Here is a 15449-nt window from a genome sequence, read left to right as displayed (position 1 = left end):
GAAAGTGCAAGAGTATCAGCTGTCTTCAGCTTTCCCATATTGGCGTCTGCTTTCTACAGTTTTCTAGCGTAAGAAATGTTTAAAGATTGCAGAAATTGAAGGTGTGAGGCAAAGGATGTACATCAAATTCTTGAGTTTAATTTTTCCTTTCCAGTTTATTGCAAACAACTGTTACACTTAACCGAAAGTGAATGCACCTGAAAAGAATCAACAATTATCTAGGAAGAATTTCTTAAATATCAAAGCATTTGGACTTTCTTATAAGTAGTGGGCATAACAATTTTTTTTAACTCCATGAGCCATGTACAAAGATATAATTTAGGAATAATTGTGCCTGAAAAAATTATTTCAGCAAAAATTATTTATGGTCTTGGAACTACATAGAGGTGACAGTTGCACATCTTTTATACTAAAATGCCCTCAGTTGTACATTTTAATAATGGCAAATGGTTAATTTTATGGTATGTGAATTTTACCCCAATTTAAAAAGTTACTTGTGAAACACGGTACTATACTACTTGGGACTCAAAGGGTAATGAGAAGTGGTCTTTGCAACCCAGCATAGCAGAAAGCAAATAGGTAAAATTACAATGTATGATAAATATTAAAATAGGTCCTTGTACTAATAGATATATTTGCCCAAGAGCCCCAAAATGTTTAAAGATTTATTGCAATAGTTCATAACAGTGGAAAATTAGAAAACCCGTACAACTAATTAGGGGTCATTGCTTGCAAGCACTGTCAGATTCTGGCTAACTAAGCAAAAAAGGAATTTAGTTGGCAGGATGCTAAACTGCTGTGTGTCGTTGAGAAACCTGTCATGTGCTCTATTAGAATTCCTTAAGGAAAGGCTGACCTTGCCATCCTCCTTTACCCACCCTCCAAATCTCCTAATTTGTGTATTATACAGCTTAAACGCCTATAAAAGAGGAACTGGTAAAAATTATGGTAAATTTATATATACAGCTGTTCAAAAGAATGATATGAAGATACCAAAAATATTTTTAAGATAAAAAAAGAGTGCAGCTGCAGTACAGTATATAGTATCAGCCTATTTTTGTTTAAAATGTTTTTTAATTTGTATACATGTAGAAACATCTAAAAAGTTGCAGTTATTTGGGAGAATAAGCATACTTATATTTTTTTAATTTCTTAAAATTAAAGTTGTGTTTAAAATACAACCTAATTAAAATTAATTTGTATCACAACTTAAGACATAAAAACACTAGTAGTCACATAGGAGAAAACAATTATCCAGATGAGAAATAAAAAAGGTCTAAATTAGGTAGTAAGAGTGAAGGTAAAGTGAAGGTTGGATACAACAAACATTTCAAAGAATTATAGATTTCAAAGAATTATAGATTATAGAATTATAGATTTTATTAACTAAGAAGATAAAGGGATGCAAACTTTAATGCCAGCTAACAGAATAGTTGCTGTTAACAAAATAAGAAAATCTCTTAAGTATTCTGGACATGTTCAATTTGAATATTCAGGTAGAGGTTTTTATTGGAAATTTGGATCTAGGTCTAGTGAAATAAGTTATACTTGGGAATCATTCCCCAAAAGGGCAATAAATGAACCTTGGGAAATAAATGAATATATAAACAAGAGCAATTTTAAGAGGGATGAGGGGAAGAACCAACATTTAGAAGGTAACTTGTGAAGGAAGTCATAGAGGAAAAACAGTACAATCTAGTTTTTTTTCTGATTGAAAGCAAAACCCTGTAACACCAGTAACTTGTTAAGACCTCTTCATGATAACCACCATTTTTCAATATCACCATCACCATCACATCCCAGAGCCATACCATGACAGGAACTTCCTCAATATTCATTGCCTGAGTACTGAAGAAAAATAGTATCTGTTACTAAGGTGTGACTTATTTATCTGTAATTTAAAAGGGGGGGTTACTTTCTGTTCTCCAGATATTCAGAAGAGACAAGACAATTTTAACTGAAGCTACTCTTCCAACCCTGTCTGTCAGCTATTATAAGTTTGTTAATAACATAACAGAAAAAATTCTTTTAAAATTACATTAAAGTATAATTCTATAACCTGTAAAACTAACATTTGATACACTTTTCCTAATCTTTCAATGCCTTGTTTTTATGACATATATAGAAATATTTATTGAAGGACTACTAAATATCAAACGCTAATACTTTACCATCTTATTGTGCTTCCAGCCATCCTGACACACACAAGTCAAGTGGTTTGCTCAGGGTCGTACAGCTAGAATTTAAAACCTGTGTTTACATATCCGGTATGAGTCCAAAGCCCAATCTTGACGACAAAGCTACAATATCTGCTTCTCCTCTTACCTATTTAGCATAGCTTTAACATTTCCCAGAACATTAACAGTAATAATTTACTGGCAACCTGACCTTCTGTTGTATAGATATACCATGATTTACTTTCATATTTACTTGCCATTAGTTTTTTTCTTTTTTTTAATAGGGAAGTTGACGCGCGCGCGCACACACAAAACAAACTGGCAAGTAGCGGTTGTCAGTGATCCTCTCATTTCAGTTTCTTAGCTTTCATATACAGTAGAATGAACAATTACAGTAATATAGACCAGAGGAGAACAAAGGTAGTATTGAAGTATAACAGGGACAATCTAAAACAGCGTTTGAAAGCAGAGCTCATGCTGCTCAACATTAGCAGGAAGAAGGAATACGACAAAAATAAAAGTGAGGCTGTCACAGAAAAGCCAGCTTATTACTAAGTTAGGTTTTATGGGAGACTGTTAAGTCACACATTAGCAGTCTCACAAATAATGTGACCACATCTGCAATCAGAATTTTCAATAATAAAATTATATACATATATATAACATAATACAAATTTTTTTTCTATCCTTTAATTTCCAAAGCATGTTCATTCACATTTGACTGACTGGTGGTACATAATTTTCTTTTACAATAGGCCAGGACATCTGTGTTATCCTGATTATACAAAAACAGATACAAAATGGTGTTGAGACTTGCCTGAAATTACAAGACTAAGTGTATACGCATATATATTTTTAAATCTCTTTATTTCCATTCCATCCCTTTGGCTGAACATTATGAGTACAGTATCTGCCCTTCTTCTTGTATTCCCCTCTCTCGTGGAAGGCATCACTATCCAGTAACCCAAGCCAAATCTCCTTTGTCATCCCCCCACCAACAGTAATCAAATGCTAACAAGACAGCTTCCTAAATCTCTCTGGAATTGATCTCTTCCCCATTAGAGTTCCCTTTTGCAAGTCCATTTCTTCATCATAAGTCTGACATGTGAGCTCTTAATTGCTCTGCCGCAGTTTTCTCTTCTTCAGTCAGTGGCAACAGCTACAAAACAAATGACAAAATCTTTATTTCAAAATCCCTTAAAACAACAAGGTCCTACTGTATACCACAGGGAACTATATTCAATATCCTGTGATAAATCAGGATGGAAAAGAATATGAAAAAGAATGTATATATGTATATAACTGAATCACTATGCTGAAGAGCAGAAATTAACACATTGTAAATCAACTATACTTCAATAAAATTTTTTTTAATTAAAAAAATCTTTAAACACTGCTAAATTAATTTCTGCTTTGTTACACCAATAAATGTTTCCATAAGTTCATACTATGTATATAATCACAAATTTAGGAAGGCAAGGAAAAAGTACATATTGGCTATCTATATACAAGCTACTTTGATGTTTGAGTTTCCAAAGAACTTGCAATTAAATTGAAGAAACAAGACCAAGAAATCAAACAATTTAAGGACAGTAATTTAACAGAACCAAGGAAGTCACATTTGAACAGCATATTCTAAAAGTACTTTGAAAAAGAAGTGGGAACAAAAATAGTCTGGAAGTTTCTTCAGAAGTAGAGATCTGGGTTAAATTTTGAAGGATAATTAAGATGCTTTTATCTGCAAGTAATAGAGACACATTTGAAAATGGATAAATAAGAAAATGTATTATCATTGCACAATAAATACAGAAGGGCAGGTTTCAGGGCTGGTTTATGCTCAACAATGTAAGGACTCAGTTTTTTCCATCTAACAGCTCTGATATCCTTGATGGTGGCTTTATCCTCAAGCTGACAGGAAAATGGCTCTAGCGGTGCTAGGTATCACATCTGTACACAATGTTTAGAAGAAGTAAAGCTTTCTCTTCCCAGGGTTCTCTCAGCAGTGGGGAAACTCTTCCTAATTTCCTACTTTCAGACTTTCCCTCCTCATATGTCATTTGCGTTACAAACCTATTCCTGAACCAATGTTAGTTAAAGGAAAATCCATTCCCCTTGCAAATCAGGCACACCCCCTGAAGCTGAGGATAGCAGCAACTTTACCTCAGGCCTGAGTCTGAGGAATGGCACACATCTCAAGAGAGTCAGTAATCTTTTAGGCAGGAAGAGAGAACAGATGCTGAGAAAACAACCAGCAAACAGAATTCACAAAAGCAGGTAGAAGGACTACTAAATAGCAAAAGGGAAGGGGACTTCCCTGGTGGCGCAGTGGTTAAAAATCTGCCTGCCAATTCAGGGGACACGGGTTCAAGCCCTGGTCTGGGAAGATTTTCACATGCCACAGAGCAACTAAGCCCATGCGCCACAACTACTGAGCCTGCGCCTAAAGCCCACGAGCCACAACTACTGAAGCCCACCCTCTGCAACAAGAGAAGCCACCGCAATGAGAAGTCTGCGCACCGCAACGAAGAGTAGCCCCTGCTCGCCGCAACTAGAGAAAGCCCACGCTCAGCAACGAAGACCCAACGCAGCCAAAAATAAATAAGTATATAAATTTATATATTGAAAAACAAAAAACAAAGAAAAGCCGAAGGCAAGTTGTAAGGGGCTTTCACGGAGCACCAACAAACAGGCTAGCTGAAACATAGGGTTAATGAGGAAATAATAGGAGGTAGGACCTGAAGAATCACTCAAATAGTTACAAATCTGCTTAACTATATAGGTCATCTCTAGAGAGACTGCCAAATCTGGAACACCTCGTACCTACAGAATCAGAAGCTCTAGGGCAACGCTGTCCAATAGAACTTGCTGTGATGCTGGAAATATTCTGTATCTGCACGGTCCAATCAGTAGATGAAGGACTGAATTTTTAATTTTATTTAATTACTTTTAATTTTAATTTATATAGCCACATGAGGCCATTGGACACCCCACCTGGTTTTGTTTATCAAGCCATCATTTGCCCAAAATGTTCACATGGATAAAATGAAAAACAATCATAGGCCTTACTGCAGCCCAAATAGTAACAGAATTTCCCTCTTCTGTCTCAAAAACAGGAAATGGCATTATTCTGGCAAGACTTTGTTCTCCATGAATCCATGTTTCTCATTGTGATCTCTGAAATTCAGAGAGATTTCAGACCATCTGTTTATAAAATAAAACTTCAAAGAGGTTTTCCAGGAGTTAACTAGTCTAAAATGTGTAGAAATTTTTCTTCTTTAATACAAATGTTTCAGAGCATCGATGGAATACCATACATTCTATCTTTAATGCCTTTTTAATTTTCTGTTTATTGCTATACTTTTGTTTGGGAGGGGTTGTTTTGCTATCTTCTATTTGGAACAAGTTTAGTCCTTTTTTTTCTTTTGATGGTCACCTTTACAATTAACTATATTTAAACCTCAGTGTCTTAACAGCAACTAAAAAGATCAGGAAATTAATATGCATTCCCTTCCTTCCACCTCCTTTTCTGTTCTTACCTCCCTATTTATTTATTTATTTATTTATTTTTGCGGTACGCAGGCCTCTCACTATTTGTGGCCTCTCCCGTTGTGGAGCACAGGCTCCGGACGCGCAGGCAGCGGCCGTGGCTCACGGGCCCAGCCACTCCGCGGCATGTGGGATCTTCCCGGACCGGGGCACGAACCCGTGTCCCCTGCATCGGCAGGAGGACTCTCAACCACTGCGCCACCAGGGAAGCCCCCCTATTTATTTTTTACTATTACCAATTCAAGTTTTTTTAATTCAAATACACATTTTCTGTCCTTCCAAATGAAAAACCACTCAACTTGATAAAAATCATAGCAAGATAATAACTGAACCGTTTTACTTTGTTTGCTTTCTTTTGTTTATGAACAAAGGACCATTTGCCCTAAGTAGAGATCCCTTTCTTGTTCTTCATGTTCCCAAAATAATTTTAAAAGCCCTTTTGGTTATTTTAGAAGTTTTCAGAATCCTCAGCTCAATCTAGCCTTTGGCTTTCTTAACTATTCTCACAGTTCTGACCATATGTCTAATATACCTCTTTTTATACTTGAAATTCCTTTACACTCTGGGCTCATAGAACTATTTTTGGTTATATAACTCTCTATAGATGCCATTCCCTTTTCTTCCACATTTTGATCATAAAAATTTTCTCTTGGGCTTCGCTGGTGGTGCAGTGGTTGAGAGTCCGCCTGCCGATGCGGGGGATGCGGGTTCGTGCCCCGGTCCGGGAGGATCCCACACACCGCGGAGCGGCTGGCCCCGTGAGCCAAGGCCGGTGGGCCTGCGCGTCCGGAGCCTGTGCTCCGCAACGGGAGAGGCCACAACAGTGAGAGGCCCGCGTACTGCAAAAAAAAAAAAAAAATTCCCTTAATTTTCTACTGCTATCTCATTTTTAAACTAGTGGGTATAAGACCCACTATATTCAACATTTCCCAACTTGGCTATCATTGATTCTAAAATATGATCTCCTTTTTCAAGGTTTATAACCTGCCTTTCAGTCATTTCTCCTTATTTGTCATCATCTGATCCAAAGTGAAAACCCTTAGCTTCCTACCTTTGATATAATTATTCCTCATTTCAGATACTTCTTTTAACTAAATGAAGACTTTTATAGATATTTAAATGATTTGACATCCCCTATCACTATCATAACTACTTTTCTGTACCACTTTTTTAATCTCAGAAATATGCCATTTATTTATTGTATCTAATGGAGACAATTTTTAGTAAATATTCAAAAAATCATTTTTCTCTTTCATTTTTCTCTTTACTCACCCAAATTTATTGTGCTTCAATAAATTCATGGATTTCTATACATATATGTTGATATATACATCCAGAACTACTCTTAGTCTCTCCTTCAAGATTTGTTTCCTTAGAACAAGTTTTGTGCTTCTGTTGTCAGGCTCTGATCACATGTACAATGAAGAATATGTGACTTGATTTTATTTATAAAGGTTATTACATCTTTTTTGCATTTTATTAGCAGGTGATGCCACCCATACTGTTTAAATTCCTGCTCCCTATTCCCTCTGTGCCCTTTTTAATTGCCCTCCCCTCTTCCACTATTCATTTCTCCATGACATGCATTTAAGGTGTCATTTTATGATTTTTACCCAGGCACTGTTCTCTTTTCCTCCATTGGTAACATAAAGAATTCTTGATCAAATTAACCTGGGTAATCAACCTTTGAGATCTACTCTTGCTGCAAGCCTATAATTCAAGTAACTTAAGCCATAATTTAGTTCAGACTTGGCAAATAAATACCATGTATGCTGCCCCTAGCAGCATGCCACAGCAGATAGCTTTTTTGCCATGCCCAGACACAGCTCCTTAATACAGCATTCTAAGCAGGTGTTACCAGTTAACTGATTGGAGTTAGCACCAGAAATTAAAACCTATTGGACATCTTTTGTCCAGATAATTAAATTCAACTCTATGATTCCATCTACATTAGGCTATCTTTTCTTTCAAAAGCCCTCACCTTTGCATTGTAAATGAAAATGCGAGCAAACTCTTCAATTGGCTGTTCGAGATCTCAGTGCCTAGGTCAGCAGTTCATATTCTTTTTCCTACTCCAACATATCTAAAGAGTTTTACACATCAGTGATAGAGGATTACACTAAATGAGATTCTTACAGTAAATGAGAAGGGGGTGCAGAATGGAGGAAGAGGATGAAGGTCAGGCTTACCCAAGTCCACCAACCCAACTGAAGAAAAGGAGAACTAAAAAATAGTCACTGGTATAGATGCTTTCTAGATTTCTCAGTCTTACTAGTTCTTACAGGAACCAGCAGAACTGGTAGATTTAATAAGTATTAGGAAGATTTCTCTTCTGCCATGGCTACATAATCCAAGACAGCATACCTCTTCATTAACCATGTCAAGTCCACCTGCTCATTTTAAAATAAAAGGAGGGAGACTTCCCTGGTGGTGCAGTGGCTAAGAATCCACCTGCCAATGCAGGGGACACGGGTTCGATCCCTGGTCCGGGAAGATTCCCACATGCTGCAGAGCAACTAAGCCCACGTGCCATAACTACTGAAGCCCAGGTGCCTAGAGCCCGTGCTCTGCAACAAGAGAAGCCACTGCAATAAGCCTGCGCACCACAACGAAGAGTAGCCCCGCTCACCGCATCTAGAGAAAGCCCGCGCACAGCAAAGAAGACCCAACACAGCCAAAAATAAATTACATTTATAAAATAAAGAAGATGAGCGCCATTATACTTCAGGGAATCAGGAAAATCTCATTTCTATCAACAGTTCCAACTGCTGAATTTCAAAATGAGAGTTACTGGGGATTTATCTTTCAAAGAGAAATTCAGAATTAAAATTCTACAAATCCAACTGGTCAATTGAAAGCATTACCTTCAGGTCTGTTTGCTTTTGTAGTTCTTGTATCAAGGTCATAGTCTTATTGAAAGTAGCACAAATGCGGCTCTTAGTCTCTTTATGCTTGACAGCAATTGGTTTAAAGCGTGCATGCAAAGTTTGATATCGAGACTTTATTGCTGACAATTCCTTTAAGAGTGTAACAGGATTTTTCTACATCAGGAAAAAAATTAATATATATTAAACCTGGAAAGGAAAAATTAAGCTTCTTTTAAGAATTAAAATATATACAGCACATTCTACCATCCATTTAATAGAACACTGTATTTAATACGCAACTACGGGACAGAGGATGGGAGGAAGGAAAAAAGAGAGAAGTATAAGACCTACATCCTATTCTCAAGGAATTTAAAGCCTAGGCACAGAAATAACCCCTCCCCTGCACACACACACACACACACACACACACACACACACACACACACACAAAACAGCAATATTAAACAGCAAATAAGGTCACATCAGATATGTAATATTTGATGTATAGCTCACAATAATTAATTACACCATACTTCTAAAATACAGTTCTAAATGTTATTATACAGAAGGTGATTTAAGGAACTATTTTGATTTGTTGAATAAGACAACTTGAAACCACTTAGGATGAAATTCTTTTTTAATTAATTAATTTATTTTTGGCTGCATTGGGTCTTCATTGCTGCACACATGCTTTCTCTAGTTGAGGAGAGCGGGGCTACTCTTCGCTGCCGTAAGCGGGTTTCTCATTGCGCGGCTTCTCTTGTTGCAGAGCACAGGCTCTAGGCGCGCTGGTTCAGTAGTTGTGGCTCACGGTCTCTAGAGTGCAGGCTCAGTATTTGTGGCGCATGGGCTTATTTGCTTCGTGGCATGGGGGAACCTCCCGGACCAGGACTGGAACCCGTGTCCCCTGCATTGGCAGGCAGATTCTTAACTACTGCGCCACCAGGGAAGTCCTGAAATTCTTAAATACACTGTCATGGGGCTAAAGTATGTATGAGCACCAATTCACTGACCTCACTATACAAAATGCATGCCAACTCAAGCAACTATATTTATAAATTACATTAGTTTTTCAAATTCATTTTGGAATATAAACCACTATTCCATAAAAGACATTTCAACTGGGTGCTTTCTGCCACTTGGTTATTCTTTTCATTCCCTGGTGGTTTCTTAGCAAACCCTCCAATACTAGCTATTCCAAACTTTCTCCACTCCCTCCAGTTCCCATCCACCCCTTCTTGGCAAAATACCTCACCCCAACTACTTTACTGAGAAGACAGAAACCATCTAGGAGTTTCTACTCCTGCGTTTTCACTGAAAATGAAAACACTGTGGACATTCTGATCCTTACTTAGCCCCTAACACTACCACTATTTTTAAAAATAAATTAGTTTATTTATTTATTTTTGGCTGCATTCGGTCTTCTTTGCTGCACACAAGCTTTCTCTAGGGGCAGCAAGCGAGGGCTACTCTTGGTTGTGGTGCGCAGGCTTCTTATTGCTGTGGCTTCTCTTGTTGCGAGGCACAGGCTGTAGGGACACGGGCTTCAGTAGTTGCAGCACGCAGGCTCAGTAGTTGTGGCTCTCGGGCTCTAGAGCGCAGGCTCAGTAATTGTGGCGCAGGCGCCTAGTTGTTCCACGGCATGTGGGATCTTCCCGGACAAGGGCTTGAACCCGTGTACCCTGCATTGGCAGGTGGATTCTCAACCACTGTGCCACCAGGGAAGTCCCACTACCACTATTATTGTTGTGTCCTCCCCATATCCTCCAGAACCTTAAATTTCCTATATTTCAATAACCTTTTCATACCTCCCTCTATACAGACCTCAAATATATATAAATTTTCCCCATACTGAGGGGAAAATTAACTCTTCTCTTGACTCTGTTGCAATTCAAAACCAGTTTCATTTTTCTTACTCCATTTGCCACCAACCTTCTAGGTCCTATAATAATACATTTCCTAGGCCTTTTAATAATAAATAGCCCTGGGACTTCCCTGGTGGCACAGTGGTTAAGAATCCACCTGCCAATGCAGGAGACACGGGTTCAAGCCCTTGTCCAGGAAGATCCCACATGCTGTGGAGCAGCTAAGCCTGTGCGCCACAACTACTGAGCCTGCGCTCTAGAGCCTGCGAGCCACAACTACTGAGCCTGTGGGCTGCAACTACTGAGGCCCGTGCCCCTAGAGCCCGTGCCTCGCAACAAGAGAAGCCACAGCAATGAGAAGCCTGCGCACCGCAACCAAGAGTAGCCCCCGCTCACCGCAACTAGAGAAAGCTCTGCGCACAGCAACAAAGACCCAAAGCAGCCAAAAATAAATAAATAAATAATAATAATAAAAGACCCCATAGACCAGAGTCCTTTGCCAAATTATTTTAAACAATCAAAAAGTCAGACTTGCTCTATAATTTTGATATCCCTCTTTTTGCCTCTCCTTATTTCTTTCCTATTCTAATCTTAAACTGAACTCTTGATTTCCACAAAACTATAGTATCTTGGTTATCTTCCCACTCTTCAAGTATCTCCTTTGTGGACCCTACCTCATGGCTATAGTCAGAGGCTCAGTTCATGGCCCTCTACTCCCCTCTTCTTTGGAGATTGATAAATAAAGATGATTCTAACAGGAATGAATAAGAACAGAAAATCTAACTTAAAGACTGTTAAAATAACTCTGCAGAGAGTGACCAAGACCTATGGCATGAAGAGTAGAAGCAGGAAAAGGACAAAAGAGACACCATAAAAAAGTTAAGAAAACTTATAGTATGTTTGATATGGGCAAAGAAATATAGATGACACCAAATGTATAGTCTGGCAAATACTGTATATTAAGATGCCTTTTGCGATATCTACTCAGTAAACACCCCAATGACACTGAGACCTGTACCCTAACCCTTCATTTCTCATAATGTATCTAGACATTCTAAGAGATTGCCAGTAGAAAAACTGGAAAATACAGTCCAAAAAATATCCTAAAAAGGAGGGGGGAAATAGACAAAATTGAAAGATAAGAAAAATAGAGGATAGATTCAGGAAGTCCAATATTTCAGTAATGGGAAAGGCCACAAAAGAGGATTTCTTTTCTTATGAATATATGGGTAAGAAAAGTGATATGACTTTAGATTCACGTGTTTCATATTTAAAGAGCCCCACCAAGTGACAGCACAGTTAATGAAAAGACCTATATCATAATCATAAAATAATTATAAAATTTCACAGCATAGATAAAATATTCTTAAAGTTCCAAGGCAGATAGGTGTGCTGCAGGATTTGGGGGCGGGGTGGGGGGGGATGGAAGGTATAAAATAAGAAGGAAGACAAATACAACTGATCAGGAATTAGAATGGCATCTATTTCTCAACAAGAACACTGGAAGCTAGGAAACCACAAAACCATGATTTTAAAATTAAGAGAAAATAATCTCTAACCTAGAATTCCATACGCAACCAAACCATCCATCAACTAAAGGATTAAATAAGGGTTAAGTAAATACATTTTCAAACATCTGACATCTCAAAGAGTGAAATATATGATCCAAACTAAAGGGAGTAAAACAAAGGGAATTACCAAAATTATGGTAAAGAAATTCCCAGCCATGCAGGAAGCCTGTAGAGCCAAAGGTTAGATTGGAGCAAGAGGACAGACAGCACACAAGGGATGTGGAAGAAAATGAAACTTAAGGATCATGTGATGTGTCTGACAATGTTGACAGGAGTTTAACAGTTCTGGTAGAAAAGTCTGAGGCTGAATTAATGATAAATGCATAGAAAAACTAAGAAAATTGAAGGGGAAAAAAAGAAAACAATTATTAGCTCCAGAAAAACAAGTTGTGTAAGAAAGGAAAAGCAAACATAGTATATTGCGTGACTTGGATAAAAGCAATATTTGCAGAGCCATAATTACTGTGATCTGAATGTGTCCCTGCAAAGTTTATTTGTTGAAACCTAACCCCCAAGGTGATGGAATTAAGAGGTGGGATCTTTGAGAGGTGATTATGTTATGAGGGTACAGCCATCACGAATGGGATTAGTGCTCTGATAGAAGAGACCTTAGAGAGATCTTCCCCTTCTGCCATTTAAGGATACAACCAAAAGTCTGCAACCCAAAAGAAGGCCCCAGGGCTTCCCTGGTGGCGCAGTGGTTGAGAGTCCGCCTGCCGCTACAGGGGATACGGGTTCGTGCCCCGGTCTGGGAGGATCCCGCGTGCCGCGGAGCGGCTGGGCCCATGAGCCATGGCCGCTGGGCCTGCGCGTCCGGAGCCTGTGCTCCGCAACGGGAGAGGCCACAACAGTGAGAGGACCGCGTACCGCAAAAAAAAAAAAAAAAAAAAAAAGTACCCAGTCTACTATTTTGTTATAGCAGCCCCCAAAACAGACTAAGACATAATAATATAAACAAATACTGAATGATATATCCAGAAATTGTGAAGATGAGGATACTTATGGATAGTAAAGTATTTAATCTTTATCTTCAATAACAGGAAGTTATTAATAATAACAGCTAAAATATATCGCATATTCTGGACCAAACAGTTCTAAACACATTATGTATATATATAATTTTATTCTCTCTTAACCTACAAAGTAGGCAGTAATAAACCATTTTATAGACGAGGAAACTAAGTACAGAGAGGTTAAGTGACTTGCCTAAGATCACAATGCAGAGCTGGGATTTGAACTAGAATAGTTTGTATCCAGGAAATCAGTAGATTTTTCAGATCAGAGGAAAAATAGCAATACAAGCATACTACTTAGAAATATAGAGGTAAATACAAGAAGATGCTGAAATAAAAGTGTGAAACAAGGAATTACTATTTGTAACTATGTACTTCTGTGACTTTTCTAATTATTTATAAAAATTAATTTGACAGAAATATAAGTTTCAGGTTGGGAGGAAAATTGATTTGAGGGTAGAGGACATCAACTGTGAGACGGCAGGGGATCAGGCAATTATAAATGATCTTTAGAATGGAGCTCAGTAGTGAATTGATCAGAGAACTGTACATATAAACCATAAGAATAACGAATTCCCCAAATATTGATACAAATTTATAGGGGAAAAAAATGTGTTAAGAACTAATCCTGATGATCTCCCAAACTAGGAAAAAAGAAGGAATTGGTGAATAAGGTGTAAGGAATAAACAGCCACAGAGCTAAGAGTTAACGTAGGGTAGTCAGTCAATTACCCATACTACGTGTTTTGTGACAGTAACTGGGTCTAGTAAAATTGAGATGGCAATGATTAACTCAGGAAACGTGATTTTAGGACTTAGCACCACACCACAGAGGAAAACATTATTGTGCACACAGCCTGTTTTGAGTGACTGGCTTCTTGGGAGCCACCGTGTTCTTTTATTAGTGTTTGCAAACTATTCTGCACTTTATTTAATTTTGTGCCTATAACATTTCAATTCGTTTTAGGGTTTTATTTATTATAAGTGGGTGATCACTTTTGGTAGCTCACAAAAATATCCAAGAAGTGTTCTGGTTATGACAGTGCTAGTGATGAGGAAGAAGAAAAGCCAATATGTGAGCAAAAAACTAAGTCTTTTGAAAGAAACAAAAGGAAACATGCCATTAATTGTGTTACTAAATTTAAAAGAACCTACAGGACTTCCCTGGTGACACAGTGGTTAAGAATCCGCCTGCCAATGCGGGGGACACGGGTTCGAGCCCTGGTCCAGGAAGATCCCACATGCCGCAGAGCCAATAAGCCCGTGTGCCACAACTACTAAGCCCACGTGCCACAACTACTGAAGCCCACACGCCTAGAGCCCATGCTCCCTCTGCAACAAGAGAAGCCACTGCAACGAGAAGCCCGCGCACTGCAACAAAGAGTAGCCCCTGCTCGCCACAACTAGAGAAAGCCTGCGTGCAGCAACAAAGACCCAATGCAGCCAAAAATAAATTAATTAATTAAAAAAAAAAAAAAGAGGGCTTCCCTGGTGGCGCAGTGGTTGAGAGTCCGCCTGACGATGCAGGGGACACGGGTTCGTGCCCTGGTCCAGGAAGATCCCACATGCCACAGAGCAACTAGGCCCGTGAGCCACAACTACTGAGCCTGCATGTCTGGAGCCTTGTGCTCCACAACAAGAGAGGCCATGATAGTAAGAGGCCCACGCACCGCGATGAAGAGTGGCCCCCGCTTGCCACAACTCGAGAAAGCCCTCGCACAGAAACGAAGACCCAACATAGCAATAATTAATTAATTAATTAATAAACTCCTACCCCCAACATCTTCTTTAAAAAAAAAAAAAAAGGGCTTCCCTGGTGGCGCAGTGGTTGAGAGTCCGCCTGCCGATGCAGGGGACACGGGTTCATGCCCCGGTCCGGGAAGATCCCACATGCCGTGGAGCTGCTGGGCCCGTGAGCCATGGCCGCTGAGCCTGCGCGTCAGGAGCCTGTGCTCCGCAACGGGAGAGGCCACGGCAGTGAGAGGCCCGCGAACCACAAAAAAAAAAAATAGTAAGATACATGGACCCCAATGTTCATAGCAGGACTATTTACAATAGCCACGACATGAAAGCAACCTAAATGTCCATCGACAGATGAATGGATAAAGAAGATGTGGTATATGTATACAATGGAATACTACTCATCCATAAAATAGAATGAAATAATGCCATTTGCAGCAACATGGATGGATCTAGAGATTATCACACTAAGTGAAGTCAGAAAGAGAAAGACATATCATGATACCAGTTATATGTGGAATCTAAAAAAAAATGATACAAATGAACTTATTTACAAAACAGAAACAGACTCACAGTCATGGGAAACAAACTTATGGTTACCAAAGAGGAAGAGGCAGGGGAGGGATAAATTGGAAATTTGGTATTAACGGATATATACTACTGTATATAA

At 38.8% G+C, this 15449-nt stretch overlaps 1 protein-coding gene across 1 annotated transcript in view; it reads right to left on the bottom strand.

Annotated features, from left to right (window-relative positions):
* Positions 1 to 651: 651 nt before the first annotated feature.
* SKA2 (spindle and kinetochore associated complex subunit 2) overlaps positions 652 to 15449 on the bottom strand; it is a 31077-nt gene continuing 16279 nt past the window's right edge. Inside the window, exons 3-4 of the mRNA XM_033431675.2 lie at positions 8588 to 8764; positions 652 to 3336 (exon numbers count right to left, since the gene is read on the bottom strand). Coding sequence (XP_033287566.1) covers positions 3268 to 3336; positions 8588 to 8764 — 246 coding nt within the window. The 3' untranslated portion in view covers positions 652 to 3267. The remainder of the gene's footprint in view (positions 3337 to 8587; positions 8765 to 15449) is intronic.

Source organism: Orcinus orca, chromosome 19, assembly GCF_937001465.1.
Source record: "Orcinus orca chromosome 19, mOrcOrc1.1, whole genome shotgun sequence".
Classification (NCBI taxonomy): Eukaryota; Metazoa; Chordata; class Mammalia; order Artiodactyla; family Delphinidae; genus Orcinus; species Orcinus orca.
Note: the sequence above shows the minus strand (reverse complement) of the source record. Positions and strands in the feature narration are given on the sequence as shown.